A 27,151-nucleotide genomic window follows, 5' to 3' on the forward strand; every position below is an offset into this window, starting at 1 on the left:
GTCGAACTACTTCTGAGGACCCGATCGCCAGCGGATGTCTTACTTGTTGTCTTGTCGTTTCAATGTTTGTTCTTACGAGTTCATACCCTACTGATGAGACTAAACTCATATGGACCTCTCCCGCCCAAAGGCGAGGATGCTGTATATCACTCTAATTTGCTTTGTCTTGTGTCGTCAAAAGTTGTCGAGGTTTTCGAAGGACTGTAAGGGAATTTTCATGTTGACGTGGAGAGCGCGCGCTCGATCCAGCGGGTAGCCCATTGGGGCTAGGTAGGCGTTCATGAATAAGATGCTGTAATAATGCAATCGTCTCTCGTGCCAAGGTGTTCTGTGCCTGCTGCTCAACTAGTTCTCTTAATGGGAAGCAGGTCCTTTAAGTTCTCCAGATACACTCAACGGACACAAGTGCATGACAATGAATGAGGCCACAGAGCACCTCGTGGCACACTTGTTAAAGAACGCTCAGGGCAGTCTTACATTTGAATCAAGGAGGTGACCTGGAATGGTCGCGGGGGTAAGGAACAATGAATGAGGACCGCCTTCTCATGTCTACGTATCCTCTCGTGGAAGAAACATCATCCGTCTGGATCTGACATACCTTAGTCTCTGTCAAGGGGGCACTCTCGCCGTTCGAAGGAAGGTACGAGAGGCAACCTTCGCGTCAACAAAGCCCTTTGCAGAGTATGTACCATGGGTAGCATTCTGCACGTTTACGTGTTACTATATAAAAAGACCCGATTCCCTGCTATCTCTAAGGAGACGTGCAGACAGAGACGGTACGCTGTCATGGATAATTCGGGCACATCTCGACGTCGATATCCATGAGATGGATCTAGTGCGACTAAGAAGTGACGATGTCAGTAAAAAGTACACATGCGTTCCACATTCTACTAGAGTCAGGTCTCTCAAGTCCTGTCGCCTACTCTTCTCACTATAGTCATTCGCCTGTGAATACTTAGCTAAAGGCAACAAGAGATCGACGAAGAGATACTTCTCGTGTTCGCCGCTACGTTTCAAGGGCTACGCCTAGAGAAAGGTCAAAGGCATCAGGCCCCCCTATTCGAGCGCCTATCTCCAGATTCTCGCAGTCTACATCCATCAGCTACACAGCAAAGCCTCGGTGTCTGCGTTCAATCTTTTGGACGACACGGTAGCTCTGTCGCTTTAAGTACTTTACGCTTTACACCTTGGGAGACGAAAGATTGTCCCAGTAGACCGTCCCATCTCATTGAGTACGGCTATCTGTAACGTATAAGACCAAGCAGATTTGTTTTTCGAGCGATTTCCGTGCCCTCGGACCGATTCGGGAAGCCAAATATATCCCAAGTAGATCAAAAACGGTCTTGAGCTTTCCCACAGCGGCCGTATGCTTACTCCGTTCTCTAAGCCCAAAGCCCAGTTAGCTTTAGTCACTTCATGAAATGTTCCAAGTACGCCTACAGATATCTCATTATCCGCCTGTCGAAGCCTTCTATTCACTTCTGAATACCCAGAAAGAGGCTAACAGAGGTATAGGGCGCAGGTCTAGGCGACGAGGTAAATCTGGAGAGGTTGAGTGGGGTTAGATGAGGCATTTCCGGCTTCTGCGTCATGAGTCTGTGTGATTCTTTTGTACGAACACATCGAGAACGCCCAAGGTGCCTCGAAGGGTCAGATATCTGCTGCATTGACTGCTGGTGTATTTATAGGGAACAGGAGAATGGCCACAAAGGCCTCGGCTGCTTAGTCTAGTGGAATTTATCACGGGATATCCGTCAAGTCGGCATTTGATTGACACCGGGTCACTCTTTCTGCCTGCTTGACTTCAGACATGTCGATATACTGCGTGTATGGACATAGAAGTAGCAGATTGCCTAAGGTCCAGACCATGAGAGGGATGGTTGTTGACCGAGGCCTTGACGACAGTCCATCTCCAAAAGTCGGGAGGAGACATGAGAAACCCGCTTCAGGCGTGTTGACCAGATGAAACGACAACGGGACCTCCTCAACTTGATCAAGCTCGTCTTGTCTACTCCGGGCCCTGCAGACGGGGAGTTTGCGCAGGGCCGGCCAGATACATCCACAAGAAGCGCCAGAGACCATCGAACGCGAGGTTTCAGTCACTGAAGCAGCCAAAGTCAAGAGAATTCGAGTCATAAGTTCGTTATTTGCTCCTAATACAATCTAAACTCCGCCCTATTTCTCCGCCGCTATGTTGTATTCATAAATCGTTACACATGGTGCTAGGCAGAAACCCCACATGTTGAGTGGGAAAAAGTGAAGTAAAAAGACACACATTTGCCCGCCCGGCAGATCCGGTTTCTCTAATGCAGCACATCCCATCCCGAAAATGATATGTTCTGTAGTCCGAATCCAAATGTAAGGCGTGCCTGTCTCGGGCCCCCCTCAAAGTTGCCGCATGTCGGCTGGGTATTCGATTTGTATGTTCCTTGGGCTCACTTGCGCTGTGTTTATGCAATGCTTAATAACGTCGGGGACGCTGACTGTCGTAGACGACCTCACGCTCGTAGATTCGCTCATCGTCGTACTTGCTGCTTGGTCCGCGGTGGTGATGGTGATGAGAAGACCGGCGGTCCCAGTCATCATGCACCCACTCCCTCTCATATTCGCGGACGCGCTGCTTGCGGAAGCGGCGGATATCGTCAGATACCTGCACCAATTCAAGCACATCATCCTGTATTTGGTGAGTAATCTGACCGTATCAACATCAGAGGCAAAAAAAAACTTACGTATTTCAGATATTGCATAATGTAGAAAAAGTATTCAGTCTCCTCGAAATCATATCCAAGCTGAATAATGGCATCACGAATGACCAGGTCCTTTGTGATCTCGGTCCACATCTCGTTGCGCTTTGATGGAGGTCCGCGGCGCGGGGCGCGGTCCTTTGTCTTCTCAATTTCGATCTCAGTCTCACGGTCATAAACCTGGAGGCTGAGGCGGTCTCGGGACTCTCGTGGTGAGGGTTCGGCGGGAAGTGGGGCCGGCGCCGAAATGGGAGCGCCGTCCCGTTCGGGAATGAACTGTGCCCGCCTCACACCGTTGTAACGCTGCCAAGTGACCTCGGCAGAGCCACCGCCAACGCCATCCATACGGACACGCTCGGTACCGGGCGGGACATCGACAATGGACCAGTCTTTGGTTGCACCGTTCCAAGCCTCGCCCATCTTGCCGCGTGAGTCGATCTTGGAGGTGATGTACTCGGCTTCCTCATCGACGGGTGTGCGTGCGGCCGCAGAGTGAGCTCTACGGCGTGACCCGCTGTGGTAATGACGGTCGTCGATGCGGAGACGGTCGGTACTCACGACGAGTTCTCTGCTGTCCTGGAAAGCGGGGGATCTGCGTTCCCTACTAGGAGATCGGTGGCGGCTTTGCGAGCGGTGAATGTCAATGTCGGTCCCTCTGCGGGAGGTGGTGATGTCGATATCTAACTCCCGCTCCTCGGTGCGGGTCTTGGGGCGAGGAGCGGGACGAGGGGGAGGCGGCGGGCTGGGCACGCGGGTAACACCTGGATGCATTAGACCTCGCGGGGGTCTTATTTCCTGCAGTTTGTCCTTGTACTCACCATGATCGATGTCTCTGTAGTGCGTAATGACTTCTCTTTCGATCGTGGGGCCACGAATGACCTGAGGTTGAGGCGGTGGTGGTGGCGGTGAGGGCGAGGGGGAGGGAACCCGCTCTCTTTCCCTCTCACGCTCGACGATGCGCACGCCAACGCGGCTGCGTTCTCTGGCTGGGGGAGGAGGAGGAGAGGGTGAGCGCTGCCTCTCAACGTATCGAGCGCGGATCATCTCCGGAGGAGGGCCGCGGGATGGACTGCGAATCTCTCGCTCGCGCTCGGTGACGCGAACTCGGGAGCGCTCGAGCTCTTGCTCATGATGAACGTGCGGAGGTGTCAAGCTGCGGGCTCTGCGTACAACCCGCTCGCGGTAAACAGGGCTAGGGCTGCGGGCGCGAGGCCGTGACAGCTCTCTTGATTCAACCTCTCTGCGGCTCAGAACAAGGGCTCCGGCTTCGGGAGGACGCTCATCGCGCAGGAAGCGGAGGCGGTCACCTTCTCGCTCACGCTCGCGCTCCCTCACACGAACATCAACTTCGTCGAAAGCAACCCGGCTCTCGGCGCGCTGGCGGCGGGGGGCGTCGTAGAAACGCTCCTCAAAGTCGTTGGACCGGTGAGCCATGTTTTGTTGGCGAAACGCAAACGGCTATTCGGTTTAGGAGAGGTGTGACGGATAGGCGTCCGTGAGTGTTTGTTTGTGAGGTTATCTGAACAGGTGGGATGAATGGCGGGGTAGTAAGCCGGTGTAGTGGTGATTGTGTAGCGCAGGTGATAGCGTGAGCGTTACCGACACTAGAGAAGACGATACACCAAGATCCTGCGCAAACAGAAAAGGCGACGCTGGAAAGAGGATGAACCAAACGTGTCTTGAAGCGCTGGGACTGAGCGACGCACGACGGATGGTAGTGAAAGAGGTACTTTAATCTGAGGCCGAGCCTAGAGCTGCGCCGGCTGGGGAGGAGGGGGTGAAGAGAAGGGGTGAGTGAGTGAGAAAGAAAGAGAGAGAGGTGAGAGGGAAAAGAGTCAGAGTAGGAGCAACGTCGTCATACCACAGTAGGAGAGCCGGGTATGTATGTATGTAGGACGTAAGTAGGCAAGTAGGCAAGGTGGTATGTAATTAAGACAGCCGACAGGTGATATAGGGCGGCACCAGCAGGCTGTATGTGTGTGGTCCTTGGAGGTTCGTGGGGGATCTCTCTCAGGCCTTGGTGGATGGGGACTGGGAGTGGAGGGGGAAAAGAGAGGGACGGGAGAGAGCAATGGAAATGGGAGGGGTTGGCCGGCTCAAGAGACGAAGGCCGTTCTTGCTCACCACAGGCTTATTTCACATAGCGGGAGCGGTCGAGGTCTGTCAAGTTCGAGTCGAGGCCAGTCCCAGCTGTGGGCAAGCGCCGCGCGGTGAACCGCTGTCACTGAGCAGGGGTATTCCCGACGTTTTGTCTATGTTGCTGCGGGAAGCGGGACGGTAGGGATGCCGTCGCAAAGAGAACGGAGGGTGTCGAGGCCCTGTTAGGACCCGCGTGTATACATTTAGTTTAGGGCAATTTGGGCCGAATTTGGGATTTGAAAGTTTGCGGACGGCAGTATTCTACAGACTATGATATTCTGATGTCAAACTTTGTGTTTGGAGTTGCATGTGCGTCGTTAACAATGGGTGCCCTATCGCGAGCCCTTGACGATGGTCGAGAATGCCCAGTCAAATAAGGTAGAAACGGAAGAAGATGGGGAAAATGGAACAAGGCTCCAGCGATCCGGGAATCAACGATGCAGGCTGCGCTACGTTGGGCTGGGCCAACAAAAAGCAAACGGAAAGATGTCGATAGGTTACGACTTGCAGCTGGAGACGGGCGAAGCATATCCGTAAGGTAAGGTCCGTAGCAGATGGTGATTGATGACGGGCAGCTGATGGTAAGCCGAAGGAAAGGCATGGAAGATGCAGAGAAAGGCGATCTTGGGACTTGTTCCGTCTTCTCATTCAGTCAAGTCGTCAATCATCCACTTGATTGCATCGGGGGGCATCCACTTGGGCGCTGGCAGTGGCAGTGGTGCAGCTAAGCTGAGGAGTTGCTTCCTGGGCATTCATTGGGCTGACAAGAAGAGGGCAAATGGGCGCCTGGTTTCTCACCGATCTCTGGTGCCCAATGACTGCCTGCCTGCTTGACTTGTGACTCGCAGGCTGGTTGCAGGAAGTATACTTTACCACTCCGTACAGCGAGAGGCATCTTGATATCCCGCATCTCTTCTACAGCTTGAGTGTCCGCCCGAGGAAGCTTAGATGTTCCGGAGTGGCCGCTGTGGAAGGAGTCAAATCTGGGTACGTAAGGAAAGTATCGATGTGATAGAAATGGCCTCAACTCCTGCCTCGCCCTTCTCTCATAACCGAGAAACCTTGCTTTACTTACTTTAAGATACCGTAAGGTACGGCAGGCGAGATAGAAGACACGCCAGTCGAGGCCGTCACTTCCAGTCCTTGAGGTGTCTCTTTATTGCACACAGACAGCCTGGTCCGGCTGCTTCCACCAGCGTTCCATCGTGTCTCTCAATGACACCCCAAGTTTAGGATGATGGAGCTCTGTGTCCCTGGCAAGTCCGCCGCCAAAGTACGCATGAAGTTGGCTTGAGAACCCCCAAGACCTGATTTTAGATCATATTGTATCTCTGCTATTGCTTGGGAAGTCCGGTTGAAACAGGGGACGGCGAGAGTTAGGAAAAGCTCCTAATTGTGGAAGGATGGCGGGAAGACGAAGCTAAGACGATGGGAAAGTGGAGCTTAGACTGGCTGTTGTCCAACTTTTCTCGCTCCTTCTTTCCAATCATTCTTTCCCATCCTCTATCCACCAGTCATCGTCACTAGTCACCATGTCACTGTCACAAGCACACTCTGGATTTCCAAAAGGCAAGAGGGGACGGGAAAGCTCTTGACGACTCCGTCTACACAGTAACTTGACAGCTGCTCGCGCCTTCCCTGCATTTGGCAGTACCGTCCAGCCAGTGTCTCCCCTCCCACCTTCCCTTCGGACCATTCCCCTCCCCCTCCTCTTTCCCCCTCCATCCGCTGTGCCCAGCCCCGTCACATTCGCACCTGCTCTGAAAACTCATCGCCAGAAAAGGCACTGACGCAATCCTGCATCTACCCCGGCCGTCACTCCTTCCCTTCCACTACTCCGTATGTACTGCATTGCCGATTTCACCATTCACCTTACCTTGACCTTTCTGTCGGCTCTGCCCCGCCCTCTGCCCACTTTTGCTTCTCCTTCTTACGCCAAGACATTCCTTGGACACCAGCTGTAAAGACAGAAAGAATCGCTTGCAATTCGTGCTTGCCGTCCCATGCGATGCCACTTATGGATTCCCGACAACTGCCGGGCCTTCTCCCTAGAACACAAATTCATCCTGTTCTATGCCTAATGTTCCCAGTTCAACTAGACACTTTCCATCATCACGTCGCATCCGTTCGTCTTGCAAACTGCGAGCTGCCTTACATTGAGCACAACCAACTTCTCGAGGCCTGAGCTCCATCGCAAATGAACATCCGGGAACAGCTACCGCCCAATCAACACCTTGACCGCAGAGGAAAATTTCGGCAACTGAACAGTCTAAGCCATGTGTCGTCAAATAGTTCCCGTCAATTCTCCGCAGTTAGGCTTAGGTTCGGCTCTCACCGACTGTGCCAGGATGTCGCTGCTCCAGTCACAGCCTGATCGTCAGGACCGACCCATCACTCACGCCCAAGGACTTCCACAGTCTGACTAACTGGTAGTTACGAATATGCTCGCCCAGTCTTCCACCCAAAGCTCACTCTGAAGGGAAGCCAAGAGAGGTCGCCTTTGATTCGCCCGCTTCCTACCCTCAATCCCTCAATTTGGACCTTGGAGACATGCCGGAACAGCCATCCCTGATTGGACCGTCCCGTCGTCCCGGAAGACCCTTGAGAGAGACATGCCATCATCCGGGCCGTCCACGCGATGCTCCGATATGGAGTAGCCTCCCATACCATCTTGAGACATGACCTGGTCTTCATACACCACAAATTCCATCTCTGCCTTTTCGGGACGACTTCAGCCTTGAACACCACCCTTCTCCGGTAGCAGCGAGCTTCGTCTTGACTTGGCACTAGTCACTGTTGGAACATGATACTCTAGTTCCATCTGAAGCTCTGAATCCCCCGGACGTCGACCATCATGCGCTCGCCATGGTTCGCTGCACCCAAGGGACCCGAGTTGTGTGAATATCATTACGAGTACTGAAGTTCACTCTCTCACTATATCGAGCTCGACATACTTCAGGTCTTCCGACTCGATGCCAATCTTAGCAAGTTCGCATACCTTCTCAATTATTCATGCCCCAGCTTGCGCACCACGAGACACATGGCCAAGCGTTTGGGTACTCCCAGAGTCACGCAGGGATCGTTTGGTCGTCTAAGCCGGCAGCAATCAAATTGGACACGGAGAGACGACTTGCTAAAATCGATGTATATTTGACACGCCCTGACACAATATCACTGGACCTGCAGCTGCCCTCGGGCAAGTGCCTTTGGCGCGATTCGATAAAATCTTTAATCATCATGGTCGTTAATCACTACGTGGCTTCATTATTCACGGCTTCGTTACTTCTTTGTTGCCGCCTCTTGCGCCTCTCTCCAGCCTCCGATACTTCTTCTCGCTTTATTTTGTCCTGTTGCGTCCATTTCTCTCCAATGGCCCTCGCCAACGAGCTCGTATCTTTCGCCTCCATTGGCTAGTTCTTGCGGTGCGGTCGTATCCACCGCATCTGCCTCGAGTATTTCGGTGCCGTGTTTCTCATTCGGCGTCTCGGGACCCCACGTCAAGTTTCCGAATTCCGTATATGGGCCCACTCCGCCTTCGCCGTACGGTCCCATTTGAGCAACAGCTTCGGCTTCCTTCAGACGAGCTGCCTCGGCGGTCTCGGCTGCCCGTTGCCGCCTTCTCCGCACTAGAAGGAGGATGATACCTCCAGCAAGCGCAACAACCCCACAAGAAACGCCGATCCCTATGCCAGCCTTAGCTCCTGTTGATAAGACAACTGGTTTCGCTGTGGCCGTCGATGAAGCTGAAGGTGTTGCTGTTCCCTGGGGCTCCTCTTCGACAGCCTTTGTTGCGTTGAAGCTGGGGACTACCACGGCTTGTTTCCAAAGACCATCTTCAGCATGGTATAACTGAACCAGGCTCCCGTTTGACTGGTACCATATCCACGCTTCGCTAGTGTCAAAGTTGCTTGTTGTCGCGAAAGAGCCACTCGCAACATCCGCAGCAGGCCAGAGGCGCGCATCCTGGTCGGGCATGAGCTTCCACTGCCAATCGATGTTCGACATTTGATGCAGCTTCGCGTCGGATCCCAGGTAGAAGATGCTGCGTACATATGCCTTATCCACCGTTGCGCCTAGCGAAGTCAGATTACTTGCGAAAGCCGGCATGGTGAAGTTCGGAGTAAGCGTCGAATCGAGGTGGATATCGGCTGCTTTCGTCGATTCATTTGCGTTCCCCAGGAGTGGGCGAGGCAGTGTAGCTTTGCGATGGTCAGCATGTAAATCACTCACAACAACAATGGGGAAAACGGACCAAGATGCCACGTCTCGTCCTTGAAAAACCTCGATATTTCGATATTCTCTGAGTCTCTGGGAAAGACAACAGACATGTTGAACTGCCCCGAGTGTACCGATGTCAAGGCCATTCCTCCTACGGGGTCCTGCGAAATTGGCCCCTGCAATTTCCAGTCGGTCTTAGTTGTGTACGATAAAACGTTGACTGTCTTTGCTTCATCGTGGAAGAAGACACGATACCCGTCATCCGCACCCAGTAGCTCGACGGCTAAGCCGGTCTGGTTGTGTATGGAGTCGAGTCCGGCCGTTGCGGAGATGACGTACTCGCCCTTGATGGCGTAATGGCCTGTATCGAAGTTGCAGGTGAAGTAGCCGTTCACAATGGAGTTGTCCTCGGCCTGGTAGAATATCGAGGCCTGAATGGAGAGGTCAGTTGCGACGTTTCACATTGTGAAGCCAGAAGAGACTTACAATCGTCGTCTTCTTCGGCACATCGTACCATCCAGCAGCGGCAATAGAGGTGCCAAGTCTCGGCTTTCTCTGGAGAAGAAAGATGTTGAGTCCATCTGTTGGCAAGATGGGCGTGGAGTTACTATTGCAAGCGGTGTACCGGATGTCGCCCGTCGCAGGGTCTTGCAACGCCAGATGGGGGCTCAGCTCCGTCCACCATGCCGTAAGGCACGATACTGGGGAGGACAAGACGAGCAATACCCCCAAGAGAATTCCAAAGGATCTCGCCATTATTGACAAGAATGCCACATGGAAGCCGGTGAACGTAGACGGCTACGGCGAACGACCGCCAAGACTATCCTAGGAAAAGTCTGAGTTCTTGCTAAACGCGATTCAACTTCGCAAGAGGGACTCGGTAATCTCGATAGGCCGGGACCTAATAGTCGTGGTGGAAAGTCGACACGCGCAAAATAAGGAGACGCAAAGGAGTTGGTTGCCGCTCAGACTCGGGGATCGCTGGGTTTATCACCATCAGCCCCATGCAGTTTTCCGGCGGGGATGTATTGAACAGGGCTTCCGTGATGCTCAGTTGCATTTCAATCCCAAGTCGGGAAGCTCAACCGCAGCAACCTGACTTGCAGTAGCGTGACCCCCGGAAGAACCTACAAGGCAAAGGGTCCCTTCGTTCTGCCTCCACGGACGACTTGAAAGCTCGTTGGCTCAGAGACATTTTCAGCCCGTTTGTTGATCTACCCATGTCGCTGACACAGCCATCGGTCTGGGAAGTCGCGTGGGGCGTTCGGGGGTAAAGACCGGCCATTGGACAGGCAGGCAACGCTTATGAAGAATACATTGACAAATAAGGCCTATGCCGCGACCAAGGGACTTGAACAAAGATACCAGCCAAGCCTAAAGTGTGATAGAGCCCGCATGGGTTTGGCTTTAAGAGTTCGGTTGTGGCGTTGTCGGTAGGGCTTGGTGTGCTTGCAATTTGCTTGATCCAGAGCCAACAAGATGTCAACGCCCGTATAGGTACAGCTGATCACGACAACGGCGGTTGACGAGATATCCGGAGGGGGCCATGTGCGGCTGCCTAGGCCTGAGGACTATGCCGTCAGCACAAACCTCGAAGATGCCCTCTCGCTCATCAATTCGTTCCCTGGAAAGAACACTTGCTGAAAGGCGACGAAGCTGATCTACAACTCTCTTAGTCTCTCAAGGGGCACAACACAACAGAACCAACCTCCTCGTGAGCTATGAAAAAGGAGTCAAGGACCGAAAACATGGGATATCGCCCAGGGTTGGGGGCCAGAAAGGCCTTTTTTTTTTTCTTTCCAATGGTCTCTCGCTTCGGTTTACCTCCTTGGAACGAGCTTAAAGCCTGCGCTGCAACCCCAGCCCGCAAATCTCTCCTCCGAGTTTAGGGGAAACCACATTAAGATGGGGTGGGCCACAACCACTCCATACAGTACATCTCGCAGGTGGTGCTTACTGAGCGCCGGCCCTTCCCCACTGCGCGAACGACCAGGTTCGCCCTAAACCTTGTGGCTTTCATCGTCAACTCTAGTCTCGCGGGCGAGCGAGCCTACGACCATGCAGTCGTGCGATATCTCATTCCTTCGGGCTCTGACGGTACTTTGGTTTCTAGTTTGAGGCTGGAATTCGAGACGGGGGAAAATCATTCCGCTGAGTCCCGGAGTTGCCCATACGAAAGGCACAGACAATTTGGCCACATATCTCCTCGCGCCTAGTAATCAACGGCCCCCAATCCGAATCCTTCAGCCGCAGAGAGCCTGATTGTTCACTGGTGAGAGGGGCGAAGTAGAGACAATCTTTGCTTCTTTTTGCTCACCTCCAGATCCTCAGCGTTCTCGTCTATTCTGACTGAAAACCGGAAACTCCTCTGACCACTTTGGCAATTCCATGGTCAGAGATGGACCGCTACGCGCTCAGCAGCGGCTGATTGTTGCTCATTGAATAAGGGGCCAGTGAAACCACTTCACATCACATCAATACCAACCGCCCCTTGTCACTCTTCTTCTGACATCAGCCCAGCGCAGCATTCACTAACTTACCCAGGTAAGCTTATCTATTGTGCCATCCGGATTTCAGCCACTTTCCAAACGGGAAGGATTTCCCCTCGTTCGTTTCCCAAGGGGGGGGGGGAGGTGTGCGTGAGACTGTGAGTGAGGTCCATTGGAGCCTCGGGCCATTGACTCCCGTCGCCATGTGGCCAACGTTAACCCGTAGCCTACAACGGTGTATAACCTGGTTTCCCCCGGCTCCGGGAGATCAAGGGTTCTTTGAGATGACGATTCGGACTGTGTTCGGATTAAAGGTAAGCTGGATAGATAGGCTATCATGACCCAAGATCGCCCGTGAGCCAAACCTCGATCAGTACGTAACTGGCTCGATGAAGAAACCACTCGCAGGATTCAACACACATCTTGAAAGTTCGCCATTGCGAGGCTTCCAGGTTCCGGGATCCGAGAGCATGGGGGGACACATGGGAAATGGGACGAGAAGTGCGGATGAAAAGGGCTCATAGTTCGTCCGAACCGAGCCATATCCGTTCGCCATCCATAATCCCGTTTTGTCTATGAACAATTATCGTTTTGTACCTATCTATCCGTACGAAGCATGGAGTACGCTTTCACCTGTACCCGCACGGCACCCACAATCTCTCGGACTGATTCTCCACGCATCGGACTTGGGATGTGCGGCCGTTGAGACTATTACTAGTGACTAGAGTCTGGACGGCTGTGAGGTTCTAGACCACGGTTCCTAGGGTCGGAGATGTTGCCCCGAAACGGGTTCGATACTCTTTCGCTTTACCACGGTAGCAAGGTTACAAGGTCGAGAGGGCCTGACGACCGGGTCACCTTGAAGACGGAAAAGTTCAAAATCCCACTCCAGCCAGTCTCACGGGCCATGCAGTGCGGGGAGAGGGAAGCGATATCGTCTAGTCTAATAGAAAATGCATTTCGTCAAGTTTCCCTAGCTAATAATCAAAGCCAAACCCCGACGCGCCACATCTCCCCAGCTTGAATCAAGTAGCACCCTTTCCTTTCCCATTGTATTTAGTTTTTTCTCCTTGTATTAAAGTAGCGCTTATTCGCTTGCACCTTGCCAATTGCCTCTTGCGGTGACTCTCAATCGTCGAGGCCTCTCTTGACGTCCTTTGCCTTGAGGCCGGTGATTGGCTTCTCCGGTGTGTGGTGGAGAGGTCTGCCGGACAACATGTTGACCACATCGCCCATGTGCGCCCAGTGAACGTTCTTGGGCCGACGGTTCTTCCAATCCGTCTCGTGGTCCTCGAGATCCCAAATGGGCGTAAATGTGACGCTGGCACCCTTGATACCAATGACAGAGGCGCTCATGGGGTCCCTCTTACACCTGTTATGCGACTTGGGACGGAACTCCTCGAGGTGCTGCATGCACTTGATCGCCAGTCTGACGGCACGACATCTGTCCATGGGCGAAGGAACGCCACCCTGCTGGACGTGGCCGGGGATACTGTCGCGAGATTCGAATCGGCCGCGTGCCTCCTTGCGGATGATGTCTGCGATGAGCTTGGCGTTGAACACATCGTCAGCCTTCTCGTTGATGAGGATCAAGCGTCCAGATGACGACTGGCCCTTATCCTTGGAGAAAATTTCGCGGAGATGGCGAACGTCAGCGGCCAGCATCTCGAGGTCCATGCCCTCCTCTGGCGTGTAAACAGCGCTCGCGCCGACGCTGAGACCGGCAAGAGTCGCGATGTATCCAGACTTGCCACCTTGTGTCTCAACGACAAACACACGGCGACGCGTGGCGGAAGCGGACTGCTTAATCTTGTCGCAGTACTGCACAAGCTCGTTCAAGCAAGTATCGGAGCCAAGAGAGTATTCTGATCCAGGAACGTTGTTGGAAATCGTAGCTGGCAGGAGAACCATTGGAATGCACAGAGAGGGGTAGAGCTCTCTGGCCTTGCGCAGTTGCGAAACGGCGTGATAGGCTTCGAAGCCACCGACGAGGAACAAGCCATCAAACTCGTACTTTTCAATCAGATTGGCAATGAGCTCCATGCCCGACTCTGCAGGAAGTTCTCGGTTGGTACCGATTTCCGATCCTCCCTTGCTGGCCCAGCTGTCAACCTCAAGCCAGTCGAAAGGTCGCACGGCACCGACGGGCTTATCGCCATGATGCCTAGCGAATCCGGCAAAGCCATTGTGAATGGCGACGGGTTCATGGCCGCGCGAAAGACAGTAAGCAACACCAGCGCGCACAGCAGCGTTCATACCACCAGCAGGTGCGCCAACATTGATGAAGCCAATCTTCATTCTCTGCGAAATTGTTAGTTTCCCGTTTTCTCTTGTAATCGAAGCTCAATTGACAAACCTCCTTCTCCGGCAGATGGTGGTCATCCACTCTGACGTTTGTGGTCATCATGTAAGAGCTGAACATCTCGGCAAACTCAGTGTCACGGAGGCCCATTGCCTTTTCGAACTGCTTCTCGTCAACCGCCTTTGCAACCTCCTTGGTATCCTTGACAGCCTGCATCAGTGGCTTGCGGCAGATTTGGTTTTCGTTGATGGCGATGAAGCAGGTCTCGGTCTCGGGAGTGGCTTCCAGAACGGCCTTGACGGCCTCTACACCTTGGAGGGTAGCCAGCATTCTGTCGTAGGCGACGGCCGTACCGCCACGCTGAACGTGACCGAGGGTTGTGATGCGGGTGTCCAGAGCAAGCCCGTTCTTGTCTGCGAGCAGGTCCTTGACCATTTCGGATGTGATCTTCTTGCCGTTGCTGTCGTTGGCGCCCTCGGCAATGATGACGATGGTCTTGCGCTTTCCAAAGCTTCGGTGCTACATCCTGTCAGCGTCGTCTTGACTACTATTAGTGCTAGGTTTTCTGGTCTTACTCTCTTCACAATATCACACATTTCTTCCTCCCAGTTCTCCTCCCTAGGCTTTTCAGGGATGAAGATAAAGTCGGCACCTGTCGCAACGCCGGCCATGAGAGCTAGCCAGCCGCAATGGCGGCCCATCACCTCGATAACGAAAGCTCTCGAATGGGACGAGGCCGTGGCTTCAATGTAGTCGACCATTTCGCAGATGCGCTCGAGGGCAGAGTAACATCCAATGGTGGCATCGGTGCCTGACATGTCATTGTCGATTGATCCAACCAAACCAACAATGTTGAGGTGTCTGTAGGGGTCAACCTGCTCCTTCTTGAGCTGGCCGGAGGAGACGAGCTCCTCAATCAAGGAAGGCCATTCGGCGCGGAACTTGTCAGCACCAGTGAGGGAACCGTCACCACCGCAAATAATCAAGGCATCAATTCCGTTGAGAATCATGTTCTTGGCAGCAGTCAAACGACCGGGTCGTTCGTAAAAGGCCATGCAGCGGCGGGTTCCAATCAGAGTACCGCCCTGGCCAAGATAGTTGCGCACATCACCCCATTCCGCCTTTTTGATCTGGTCTCCGCCTACTACCAAGCCTTCGTATCCGTCGTAGATGCAGTAGGGTTCACATCCCATGTGAAGCGCGGTTCGGACTACGGCGCGGACGACGCCGTTCATGCCTGGGGAGTCACCTCCCGAGGTCATGATGGCAATCTTCTTCTTGGCAGCTGTGGGAGCCATGGCTGCGGCGGAGAGTAGCTGTGGTGGTGATGTTCGTAGGTTGTCGAGGCCTCGGAGTCAATGGGGGGAGGGAGGCGGAGGAGGGCGGAGGTGACCGTATACAGGGTCTAAAGGTCCGTCGGTCGAATTTGGCGTGGAGGGGATACTCTACGGAGCTGGAGGTAAGATGTTCAAGGGATGATGGTACGAGCTAGCCGGCCGTGTGCGGAATCAGGGAGGGAGAGGCAATAGGAATGTGAGGCAGAGAAGATGGAGGAGGGAGGGAGAGTGAGAGAGGAAAAGATCATGAAGTTCCAGGCGAGACGAGGCAGGCGCCAAGTGCTTGGAAGAAGCTGTGTGGTGGTTGGAGCTTGGACGTGGAACAGGAATAGGTCGAGGGGGGAAGCTGCGAGACACACTTGGCCGGGCTTGGAGGGGGACGCCGCAGAAAAAAAGGCCGTCTGGTGTGCCAGATAATTATAGCGTGGGACACCTCACGCTTCGCACTGCGCAAAAGACGACCAGACAGGTTTAATGGCGGGGGACCAAGTTCGCCGGAGCCACTTTGAAGCACCCGCACCTCGAAAAAATAGCAGAAAAATCACACTCGGAACGGGGGGTCAGATGCCTTAACCTGGAAAGTTACCTTACCTCACTGGACCTCAGCTCACCAAACGTAGGTTCCCTACCTGGTACTTACCTCGAGGTAATCCACCCATGATTCGACCCCTCCATCTTCCCCCAACAGCGAGCCCGCGCAGTGACGTTGAGTGCCCTCCAAAACAGCCCGCCCAGCTCTTATCGGCTCCTTATCTTGGCGCGGGGGAGCTTCAGGTCAGCCAAGCCCACCTCACAGAAATAAAACAGTCCAAAAGCCGCAGAGGCCGCACAGCATCGTCACAGGAGCAGGGCACCGGTGTCACAGCGAGCCTATGGAAAACCGTTCACGTTGCTGAATCAGGAACGATGCAACGGTCTTACTGGCCAGCCCGGTCACAGTGGACTACCTAGGTATTACTTACTCGACGTGTTTCTTCAGCTGAACCTGCTGCGGGTAGTCGATCAGCGATGTGTTGCAGAAGCTTCTCCAACCGCAACCGTCTACAATGGTGCTGTCTGTCCACCTAACTCTGGATGGCTGGCTTAATCGCTCATTTGCTGCGACAATAGCAGTGTGTCAAGCTATTTCGCGCTACACCCATTGGTGAGTGAGGGAAATACTGGGAATATTGCAACTGGAGTCTCAATCCGTCGACTGACTGGTGACTGGTCTCCTTCGTGTGTTTTTTTCTCGCTCTTACTCCGGTCGCCGGTGAGGGGTTTAAACCACCAAGCAAGGTTCAGTCGGCCTCTTCCAGCGTCCCATCTCGGGCTTATTCTGGGCTCCTTGCACAAGTCGCACCAAAATCCACCTCAGTTGCCAGGTCCAGACTTGCACCAACTTACCAATGGATCCTTTCCAATTGCCCCTCCATCAAGCTCCAGTGCGGGGCTGGCCGACGGCCGGTGCAAGAACTCGATGAGAATGTCAGGCAATCCATGAGGTCGGTGCTGGTATGTCTGCACGCCTCTTTTTATTAAAATCAACAACACAATACTGCGCAGAGAAACATACTATCGCATGTCATGGTCTAGACATAGCTGGCCCATTCCCCATATGCCCGCTTCCTCGTAAGAGCGCTTCATGCTGCTTTATCTAGGCTGCGCGCCTGTGCCTCTAGCTCTATGTGAACACCCAAACTACATTCATGACTTTCGTCAGTCGGTCCATCAGCCAGTGACTCGTTCACAGTGGAGGTCCCGTCTCTCACAGGGATGCAAGGATTAACCTCCGAAGTCCCGGCGACGGCGACGGTGAATCTTTCAGATCAACATATCAACTCATAAGTCGTCCGATATCTATGCTCATCCAAAGTGGTGCAATCAGACATCACGATATCATCAAGGCGAACTCGAGATATCTCGGCCTCATTATTCAGCACTTCCGCCGAACCTTGCATTTCTACCATCGCGACCAACGTCACCGCTGAATACGTGGTAAGATCATGAGGACTTTGAGCTGTAAACAATCCGGAATCACGCAAGACCAACTTCACTTCACTTTGATGTTTTCCAGCCCTGAACATTGTGAGCTGGACGTCATCAGGTGTGGAGTTGCCGGTTCGGCATGGCCCGCATTGAGTTAAGCCTCATCGTCGTGTTCGTCGACTCAGAATTGCCGGTCGTCAATCAGACTGAGTCGACGGTGATCGCACACACTTACACAGCACAAGTCATGCTAGAGTCCTCGATGAAGCGTCTCTATTTGGCAGCGATATCTGAGTTAAGCTTCCAGATCAGTTGGATCACCCCCGAGAAAGCCGAACCACGGTCGCGCAGGAATGCCGAGATGACCTGCTTCCGATCTTCCCGTCGTATACCTACAGACTAATTACTATGCAATGAATCTGCCATGAGATTCCGAGGTCCCTTTGTCCGATCAGTTCTCTCTTAGACTCAGCGATGACAATGAGTATTCTCATGACTGCTCGCAAGCCTATGCTATGACATCAGGCACCTTAGACCTTTGCGCATCCCACTAAGTGTAATTTGTAGCTGAATCAGGAGACTATGGATTTTTTTTCTTTGAGTGTGATTTAGATTCGAGAGGTGTGGCCGACACGGTTAACTGGCAGTGAGTTAAACTCGGTCATGTTCGGTGAGTTGGTAGCTTCACCGAAAATGCGCACCCTGTGGTCGCTCGGTGGAGCTTGGACCGGCTCGGTGGCTCCAACCAATCCATAGCTCTTGCTCTCATTCAACCACCAGCCTCGCACTACAGCCTTACCACCATCCGCGACGCAAATTCCCTTCCACGCCATGCAGCCGTCCTGCGCATTATAGTTTCCTGATTCCACAGCCTTCGAATCTCTGAACACACCCATTCAAGATCGACGCGCGACCCCGAATTGCCCGCCATGGCGTCGGGCAGCTCCATGCCCTTCTCTTCCCTCCACCCCGTACCCACAGGCGATCGCAAACCAAAGAGCCTCGGCGAGTTCATTGCCCGCGTACAGGCGGAGCGTGGCTTCCGAAACGTCACCGAGGAAAGTCTAAAGGAGGAGGTCGAGAATAAGAAAAATGGCGTCGGCGAGGTGAAGGAGGAAGACACGACAATGGCCGAGGGAGACGAGGAGGACGAGGAACCACCAGATGCCGGCGCCGCGAGGATGGAAGTGCTGAGGAATATTGAGTTGGTACTCCCAGAGAAACGTCATTTCCCCGGAAATTCTTGGCTAACAGTGCGTCGTCAGTACCGCGCAAAACGCGGCTTTAATGACTCTCGACTTCGTCTCATTATTACTCTCGAAAGAAAGCCCTGCTCAGGCAGGTGTCACACTCTCTCAGCAATTGCGCGACTGGACCGGCATAGGAACCCTCGGTATTGCGAAGCGCGAAGACAACGAAGAACAGAAGCAAAGGGATGCCGAGAAGGCAAAAGACAACCGCGACGTGTCTCTGGGTTTGGCTTTGCTCGACATCGAGAAGACAAAGGAGTCGGCCGACAAAGCGGCAACCCACTTGAGCAGGGAAGTGGAGCGTGAAGCAAAGTATTGGGGCGAGGTGCTGTCAGTACACCAGGCGGGATGGTCTATGTGCAGGCTGCCTGCGGAACGACATACCCTTGGCGTCAGATTCGGATTCTCAGAAGGCAGGTGACTCCGTCCCCTTCTCGAGTATCGGACAAAGCTGACCATGCATAGCATCACCTGAATTCAGGAATAGCAGTCTCGCGCCATTGCGACGCGGAGATGACGGCTCGGCGCTTCTCCAGCACGGCCGCGTCGGTTCCGGCTGTCAACGCCTCGCCATCACCGTAAGCAGATCGGGCGAGCCGAGCGGCCGTCTTGCTGTTGGGGCCTCCGTACCCGACTCGGCCTTGCTACCAGATCGCGTCCTCGAAGCCCGCAATACCATCTTTGCACAAGAGCTCTGGCATGAGCTTCATCGTGAAGCACACTCCCTCGCCTCGTATGGGGTCCGCGCGGATAACAACTCCATCAACTTCCACCCCAGCTCAGGACCAAGTTTGACGCTGGAGCTCGAAACTCTGGAGGATAGCGCCGCCACCGTCGGCGCATCGCCCGACAACGTCCTTGCCGAAGCAACACATCTCGGTCTACACATCCTCCTCAGCCACGCTCATCGCCTAAACGAGCTACAACGACTGCGGCCAACGCCCCCTCACCAACGTCGCAACCAAACACAAAACCAGTACCACCTCCTCAGACCCATCATCGCCAAGATTCTCTACGACCGCTCCGTCGAGCAAGTCACCAGTTTCGCCGGCGACCTCACCCGCGTGCTACGACAAGCCGGGGTCGATGCCGCCTCCTTCACCCTCAACACCCCTCCCTTCCCGACCGCCGAGCTGAAAAACACGTCGGGCGGTGCCTCCAACCGGCCCAACGCCTCACAAGCACTCACAAACATGCTCACATCCCCGGCAGACTTCCAGATCGAGCTGACCCTGACCCCAACCTCTCGCCTCCAGATTCGCGGCCGCACATTCCTTCTCCCACTGACAACAACACAATTCCAACTCCAACTTCTTCCCAACGTTGCAGCAGCGACAGCAGCAGCAGGAAGCGAACCGTCAAACGGCGAGCAACCACCCGCGCCGCCGCCAAACACCCTGCAATCCTCCTACCCTCCCTCTCGCGACCCGTACCCAGACATCGCCTCCGTCCAGCTCTACATCACAAACGCAGCGGCCCACGCACTCACAGACCATGCAATGTCCCTTATCCCCCCGCCACAGCAGCCGTCCGACCCGTCTACGCCCCCTTCGGAACCCGCCCCGGCGGAGTGGATCAAGTCCGTCCGCGGTACCGCCATCCGCGACATCGATACGGAAACGCGCGAGATCCGCTTCGATATCCTCAACAGCGGCCCCGAGAGCCGGCCAACGCTGCAGATTGGCGCCGCCTGGCGCGCGGGAGATAAGCCTCTCCTGCAGCGCTGGTCTTGGGCGGCTGGTGGCGACCCGTCGTTATCGTCGTCGCAGCCTCATGTCAGTGACATCGTCGCCGCTGTTGTCCAGTCCAGAGAGGTTTAGGAGACTATCCTGGTCCGCCTTTGTAGGGAGGAGGTCAAGGCTTGGTTCCTCAACAGCGAAAAGAACGAATGAAGCGAATGAGAAGCGCCTCTTCGTGCTTCGGGATCATTGGGGAGGCTCATTTCTCGACGGAACTATATTGCCCGGTGTTTCTAGTAGTCTCGTCATCTATCCATGCCTGGAGGGTTAATTAGCTAAAGGATGCATGGTGGTAACGAGGCTAAGGTAGGGTGGTCAGCTCCGCCCGCTATCATCAATAACAACAGTCGTTTACAACATACTCGATAATTATCAGGATGCTTCTCTACTTCTGCCAGCCTTGTTACTGGGCTAGCCTTCACAATTGATGAGCGACCCCGTGTCGTTGATCAACGGGACCGTTGATACCAGCCTGGATACATCACGCACATATTTATTGCAGGGTCACACACAATTCATGATGAGCAATAGTATTGGTGATCTCTGTCGATCTAGCGATCCTTCTCTGTTTCCGTGAACGAATTTCGCATACCGAAAGGCAGCTGTATCGTCCTGAGCCTAGCCCTGGCCCTGTACCTGTACCCTGGACGCCTCATGGGATTTGTGACAACAAAAGAAAAGAGAAAGAAGATGAGGTGACCGGAGGAAATATCCCCCCCCCCCCCTTTCCCATCCTAGTCACATTTCCGTGGTGTTGGCTGTGAAGCCTATCTTCTGTGCCCATGTCTTCGTCATGGGTATGCTTTCCCCCTTCCCTTGTTCCTGTTCACTGTAGTGATGCGGATGCAATAAAATGCCAGTCGTAAACGATTCGTAATACCTCCCCCAAGACCATTGATTAGAAAAATGCCTCCTCCGCCTCGTAGAAAGAACAAGATCTGGTGCAAAAAAGTCACAGAAGAAATTGACTTCCGATCCAGATAGTCAGAGATTGTGTTGTGAACCTCCACAAACGAGACTGGGAACTGGATTGTGAAATCGAATGTAGATCGGTCGAATCCTCTCTCAAAGATTGAAAAGAAAACGCAGTTCAGTCATGCTGAGGCCAGCCAACTTCGCACCCTCACGCTCGTCCAAAGCTGCATCCACCGTCGCCCTTTTCTTCTCCTGAAGCTGGACGATACGATCTTCAACCGTTTGTTGAGTCAGAATTCGGTGCACCTTCACAGGCTTTTGCTGGCCAATGCGGTGAGCTCTATCAACGGCTTGCATCTCAATGTACGGATTCCAGAAAGGATCCATAATGATGACCTGCGAAGCCGCGACGAGGTTGAGACCAGCGTTTCCGGCGCGCAGTGACACCATCATGACCTTCATGCTCGGGTCGTTCGAGAAAGTGAAAGCAGTGTCATCACGCTGCGCCATCGACATCTCTCCTGTGTAGCGGCAATGCTTGATGTTTAGACCTTGCTTTCTGATCGCGACCTGCAAAAGATCCAGCAGCATAGTCCACTGGGAGAAAATGATTGTTTTCTCGCCTGTCTCCTGAATCTTCTTGAGAAGTTCCACACAAGCTCTCGTCTTGGATGAAGCAAGCCAATGGTGACTCAGGTACTTTGTGTAGTCCTGCCAGGCACCAGCATTCTTCTTGGCATTCTTTCGAAGCGTTGCCAACTGGCTGCCCTTAATCTTCTTCAGTCTCTTCTTCGACTCCTTACTTGAAGACTTTGCAGCCTTCATTTCGCCCTTTGACTTCCTCTTCTTGGGCTCGGTCGCCTTGGGCTTTGGCGCTGGAGACCCTGACAGCTCGTCCTCATCATCACTAATGTTAGCGTAAGCATCAGGAACGACGAAGCCTTTGAGATCGCCGTTCTTGTCGGCGTCATCTGCATCGGCATTGTCTTTCTCCTCTTCTTCTTCCTCATCATCATCGCTACTCCAAACGGAGCCTTCAGACTCTTCATCCTCAGAGCTTCCGCTAGCAGCTTCATCAGGCATGTAGACCTTCTTGAAAGCTGAAAAGGTGATTATGTTCGTCGGGTCTAACGTGCCTCTGCAGACAGCGCACTTGACCTGGCCTTCGTCTTCGCCATTTCTAATGTTCTCACGCCTAGCGTTGTCAACGTGCTGCTTGAGACATCCCGCACAGAGTTCGTGCCCGCAGGGTAGTGGAATAGTCGGGTCGGGCATCATGTCGTAGCAGATTGGGCACTCAAAGCCCTCATTGATGGCGTCAGCACTCTCGAGAGCGCGAGACTTCTCAGTGAGGCGTTGAACAACCGCTCTAGATAAAGTTCTGACGCGACTGAGCATATCATCATCGACTTCAGGCACTGCATCGTCTGCTTCAAGAAGTAAATGTGGGTGACAGCAAGTCTGACGAAGGCGGAGAAGTAACACCAATACATGAGAATAGTGCTTGCCGAGAGTACCCTTTCGCAGGTACTTGTTGATCTGCACCTGCGACTTGGTCTCTAGATCAGTGTAGAACTTGCGCTCGTCCTCGTCCAACTCTGCGTAAACCACCTCCTCGGTTTTCTCCGGAAGTTGCAAAATGGGCTTTCCATCAATTTGCGAGGTCTTGGTCCGGCGTAAAAGAGTCGCCTTGAGGAGAACTTGCAAGTTTCTCATCGCTTGGGCCTGAGGGTCACCTTTCTTCCCGAAGAGCACTCCAAAGGCGCCGCGGAACTTAGACCAGTCGCTGTAGGGCTTGATTCTCAGGAATCTGTAGAGGGAATAGAGCTCGTCGACGCCGTTCATCATCGGTGTACCGGATAGGCACCAACGATACTCGCTTTGCAGGTGGGAAGCGGCCCCAGCCGCCTGCGCCTTGTGATTCTTGATCTGTTGGCTTTCGTCCAGAACGATGCGATAAAACTTCGAGTAGTCTGGATGGAACAGGGAGACAGAGCTTGCCAAGTTGGGGTCGGTCTTGGTCAACGCAGGACGTCCATCCAAGTCCTTGAGCCAAGCAGCATACTTCTTCCTGTCTGAGACGAGGGTCCCATAGGTGGTCAGGACGACATCGTACTTCATCAACTCTTGGGCTTTCGTCTTTTGAGTGCTGTGATGGATGTATACCGTCAAGGCGTGAGGCGGGCCACTCTTGAGCTTCTTCTTGATCTCATCTTCCCACTGTCGAATCAGGGATAACGGGGCCACAATCAAAGTGGTCTGTCAGGGGGTGTTAGCAGCGTATGAAATTGAATGGGAGCAATCCTACCTTGCATGTTGGTTTGGTCGACTTTTGTGACACCATGAGGGACAGAACAGAAATCGTCTTTCCCAGGCCCATGTCATCGGCCAAAATACCTCCCTTGTTAGTGCCCTTCTCTTGGCGCTTCATCCATGTCAACGCAACTCTCTGGTGCGCATAAAGAGGGTATCTCATGGCTTCAGGAGTTCCCTCCCGATCTTCTTCGGGGATGTCCATGCCGGCGTGCACATTCCGCAGAAGTGCCTCCACTTCCTCTTTGGATCTGCGAGGGTCATTGTTAATGTCCTCCATCAAGGAGACAACGCGAGCATCCAGCGGGTTTCCGGAGCCGTCGGTAAGGTCCATGAAGTTGTAGTTGTTAGCTCTATTGATCACATCAGAGGTGCTGAGAGAAGATCTGTTGCCGAAAGGATATCCATTCCGATTGGCTAGCTGACGGTTCATCATCTGGCTAGCCGGCGTGAAGCCAAGGTTCATGTCGTCCTCGTCGATGTAAGAACCCGGCATCCGGGGCATAAAATCTCCGCCAGGGGTTGAAGCCATACTCGAAGAAGAGCTCGCGCTGGCATATCCCTGGGGAATGCCAATGCTGGGATTGAGCCCATTGGCATATCCAGTGCCATATGCGCCTGGGGATTGGCGGACCACAGGAGGAGGATAAGGAGGCCTGGCGTCGTATGAATTGGCCTGAGAGAAACTGCGAGGAGTGCGTACCATTGAGGCCATTCTACGACCCCGTTCCTGTGCCTCCGCTTGCTTTGAGCGCGACATGAACGATGTGTGTACATCATCATCGTCCCTACCAAATTTGTTAGTCCTTGCATCAGAAAACGAAGAGTCATTTGCCGCCCAGACCTAAGCTCAACCCAGCAGTGGAACATATTTTGTACTTACCCAGTAAGGTCGATGACTTCAGACGAATCATCTATGCGCTGAGACTTGTTCCGGCCTGAGTTGGCCTGGCCAAGAGACTCATATCCGGAACCAAATGCTCTCTTCTTGTTGAACGGACTGATGTGACTTGTCGAACTACCTAGATTGGGCACAGGCGGTTCAAAAGCGTTCCAGGAAGCCGAGCCGGCAAGAGCGGAACCCGAGTTAGGCATAGCGTATGCGTTTTTCGAAGGTTCCTGAGAGACGTTTTGGGACCCGGGAGATGGTCTGTAGGGGACGTTGGCTGGAAGAGTGTTAGTTTCACAGAGGTTTTTATCAGTGTTCCATGTGACCAAGGTACTGATAAATCAGGTAGGCTGAAATATGGCTAGATCGAAATCATGTTCGATCGTGGATAGGTGTGAGGGGTTGTCTGGGATGGGCCAGACGGTAATGACAAGATCAATAATAGACAGGTATTCTGAAGGCGGGGGTCCTTGATGGAGCTCAGGCCAGTGTAGAGAGTTGGGTGAGGAATGGGTGAAATATGAAAGGCCCAGGTTATTTATGATGTGAGCCTGTGGAAGGCGTAGGAGGAAGAGAAAGGCGTCGACTAGGCAGGAGTAAGGCAAGACTGGGTTTTTTCGGGAAGGCAGGAGCGGCGCTGAGAACACTGCCTGCCTTATGCCCCCAGATCTCGGACAGTCATAGATATGAGAGCTCCACGTTTTCGTTACTTCTTCGCAATTCGATCAAGTAGCTTGAAAAACACAAGGTTTTTCAAACTACCTTAGCAAGCCTGAGGCTGTCATTCCCATCGGCCAACACGCTTGTCATGACCACGGAATGATGGATAGACAGGCCAGACTTCCGGTCGTCCTTCCACCTCTGGCATGCTAATCGCTTTTGTACTATGGCTGACTTCTTCACTTGAAGAAGTTGGGGCCGAAATCGGGATAAGTCGCAAGTGAAAAACTTGGGCATTTTGGGTAGGCTTCGCAGTAACTCGGCAAAATAAAAATATCCACGTACCAACTCCCCAGCGGTCCCTAGCCGCTCTCATGTTTGCGTCTTCTCCGAATGTAGCGTCTCTCGTTGACTGGCGCGCAGAGTTCTTGGCCGCCCGAATCCGCTGTTCCAGTCGCTGCTTCTCGAGTGTCTTGCTATCAATCGTTTTCGCAGCCGAATCGTATTCTCGGAGAGCCTTCTCGTAGTCTCGCGGGTTCCCGTCGGCGAGAGATTCGGCGATGGCTTGTCGAAAGTCTCGTTCACCCTCGAGGTCCAGGAGTTCGTTGGCGAGGTTCCTAAGTGCCTCCTTGTCCCGGGCCTGGGTGGCAGCCGGGTCGTCGTCCATATTTGTTGGTTACGCAAACGCAGTGTGAGTGTCGGTCGGTCGGTGGGATGCTGGGCAAGACGGCGGTGGCGGGGCGAAGTTTCCCTTTCCTCGCTCAAATGAGGCGAGCTGCAGGCGATGAGGTCAAAAGGTGTGTGGCGCGGTGCTGCAACATCTGCTGGGCGCTGGAGAGGTTTATGTTGTGCTGCAGCAGGCTGTCGGAGATGGGTCGGGAGCCGAAGTGGTAGAAGTACCGTGTGCTGTCGTCTAGAAGAAATCGGTCTCTGTCGGCAGAGTGAAGTGAGTTGTGATGGAAATGGAAAGATCGTTGCCGTAGAGACTGAAAGAGCGATAATTGTTCGGCTCCAAGGGCTGTGAGCAAGGACTAAAGGCGTCGCTGCCTTCCCAATCTTTGTTTGGCCACTGATTGATCACTGGTTGATCTGCTGAGCGAGAGCGATGAGGGTAAAGCATGAGGTCGGCAATATTCATCATCCAGGCGCAACGAGATGGTACCTTTAGGCAGAGGCAAGGTAGACTCTCGGTCCTGCTTGCAGTGGTGATTTCCTTATCTTATCGCAGCTTCCTCCAAAGTATTTGATGTCATGTCCGTCACTTAGAATAGCGCGACGCGTTAATTGGAGCGCGGAATGGACATCGAGGCACTGTGGCAGTTGTTGACTGAATTAACAGTGTACTTTGAGGAACCTACAGGGCAGGTACGTACCGACTCCCCCCCCCCCCCCAATAAATGGATGCGTTTGCCTCTTGGGGAAAGTACGATGCCAAGTGTTTTCAAGGGTACAAATTTCTGGCCCACGCATGCATACTCAGGTATGCAATTATTGCACTTTTCCCTTCCACCAATCCTACCATGACTGCCTCGAGAGCCCCATTCCAGTATTTTCGGTGTGTGTTTACCTATTGCATCGCCCTCTGGTGTATTGGTCTAAGTACAATGTCTGGATTCACCGGTCTGAACAAGGCAGCTTATCAGTGTGCCCACCAGTTGACCACATGTGTCTGGGGTACTTCATAAAAGATGAGACCTGACGTTGAGGCTCTTTAGGCTAACACTCGAGGACTAGGTACGGTAGCCTTCTTTGAGGAATGTTCCCTCTCACATTAAGATAAATTTACACGTGGTCCAAGTAGTCACTGAGGCTCCTGAATTATAGCCAATGCCACTACTCAAGCTCTTCGACTCTTGACCTCACTCAAACATGTCTCGGTGACACGGATACCTGCAGTCAGCCCCAGGCTGCAACCGCCTCCCATCTGCTCATTGCACTTATTTGTTGACTCATTAGGCTCGCATAAGGCACAGGCCTTTGGTTTGCTCCCCGTTGTTTTACCACACCGTCGCATTGTATTCATCGAATCTCTCATCGTGTAATTTGTTTCACGAATTTCGTGCTATTAGCCTGCATGCCTACCCAAGATGCCTTATAGTCTAGAGGCCAAGGCATATGTCTAGCCTAAATCCTGCCTTGCAACTTTGCCCAGCCAGATTTTCGGCATGCGCACTAAGTGAGCAAGCCT

At 53.4% G+C, this 27,151-nt stretch overlaps 8 protein-coding genes across 8 annotated transcripts; 1 reads left to right on the forward strand and 7 right to left on the reverse strand.

Annotated features, from left to right (window-relative positions):
- Positions 1–2,461: 2,461 nt before the first annotated feature.
- On the reverse strand, positions 2,462–4,178 carry CPAR01_10507 (uncharacterized protein; the record flags this gene model as incomplete). Its single annotated transcript, XM_060494767.1, has 2 exons — positions 2,462–2,674; positions 2,730–4,178. 2 exons carry the CDS (start codon positions 4,176–4,178, stop codon positions 2,462–2,464), a joined length of 1,662 nt encoding a protein of 553 aa, XP_060346949.1.
- A 2,753-nt stretch (positions 4,179–6,931) lies between these two features.
- On the reverse strand, positions 6,932–7,593 carry CPAR01_10508 (uncharacterized protein; the record flags this gene model as incomplete). The annotated part of the gene is made up of 3 exons (XM_060494768.1): positions 6,932–7,187; positions 7,283–7,301; positions 7,425–7,593. The coding sequence occupies 3 exons, from the start codon at positions 7,591–7,593 to the stop codon at positions 6,932–6,934; spliced, it is 444 nt and encodes a 147-aa protein (XP_060346950.1).
- Positions 7,594–8,162: 569 nt separating this feature from the next.
- Positions 8,163–9,857, reverse strand: CPAR01_10509 (uncharacterized protein; the record flags this gene model as incomplete). Its single annotated transcript, XM_060494769.1, has 3 exons — positions 8,163–9,082; positions 9,136–9,532; positions 9,588–9,857. The coding sequence occupies 3 exons, from the start codon at positions 9,855–9,857 to the stop codon at positions 8,163–8,165; spliced, it is 1,587 nt and encodes a 528-aa protein (XP_060346951.1).
- A 2,861-nt stretch (positions 9,858–12,718) lies between these two features.
- CPAR01_10510 (6-phosphofructokinase) lies at positions 12,719–15,190 on the reverse strand (the record flags this gene model as incomplete). The annotated part of the gene is made up of 3 exons (XM_060494770.1): positions 12,719–13,891; positions 13,947–14,411; positions 14,468–15,190. The coding sequence occupies 3 exons, from the start codon at positions 15,188–15,190 to the stop codon at positions 12,719–12,721; spliced, it is 2,361 nt and encodes a 786-aa protein (XP_060346952.1).
- Positions 15,191–16,582: 1,392 nt separating this feature from the next.
- On the reverse strand, positions 16,583–17,295 carry CPAR01_10511 (uncharacterized protein; the record flags this gene model as incomplete). Its single annotated transcript, XM_060494771.1, has 2 exons — positions 16,583–16,783; positions 17,176–17,295. 2 exons carry the CDS (start codon positions 17,293–17,295, stop codon positions 16,583–16,585), a joined length of 321 nt encoding a protein of 106 aa, XP_060346953.1.
- Positions 17,296–18,126: 831 nt separating this feature from the next.
- On the forward strand, positions 18,127–20,267 carry CPAR01_10512 (RNA polymerase II mediator complex component SRB4; the record flags this gene model as incomplete). The annotated part of the gene is made up of 3 exons (XM_060494772.1): positions 18,127–18,405; positions 18,452–18,864; positions 18,929–20,267. 3 exons carry the CDS (start codon positions 18,127–18,129, stop codon positions 20,265–20,267), a joined length of 2,031 nt encoding a protein of 676 aa, XP_060346954.1.
- Positions 20,268–21,251: 984 nt separating this feature from the next.
- Positions 21,252–24,635, reverse strand: CPAR01_10513 (SNF2 family domain-containing protein; the record flags this gene model as incomplete). The annotated part of the gene is made up of 3 exons (XM_060494773.1): positions 21,252–23,360; positions 23,410–24,202; positions 24,298–24,635. Coding segments are annotated over 3 exons (3,240 nt in total), but the record flags the coding sequence as incomplete, so codon positions are not given.
- Positions 24,636–25,084: 449 nt separating this feature from the next.
- On the reverse strand, positions 25,085–25,630 carry CPAR01_10514 (uncharacterized protein; the record flags this gene model as incomplete). Its single annotated transcript, XM_060494774.1, has 1 exon — positions 25,085–25,630. One exon carries the CDS (start codon positions 25,628–25,630, stop codon positions 25,085–25,087), a length of 546 nt encoding a protein of 181 aa, XP_060346956.1.
- Positions 25,631–27,151: the final 1,521 nt, after the last annotated feature.

The sequence above is a fragment of the Colletotrichum paranaense genome, assembly GCF_030867605.1.
Source record: "Colletotrichum paranaense strain IMI 384185 chromosome Unknown Scaffold_8.1, whole genome shotgun sequence".
NCBI classification, from domain to species: Eukaryota; Fungi; Ascomycota; class Sordariomycetes; order Glomerellales; family Glomerellaceae; genus Colletotrichum; species Colletotrichum paranaense.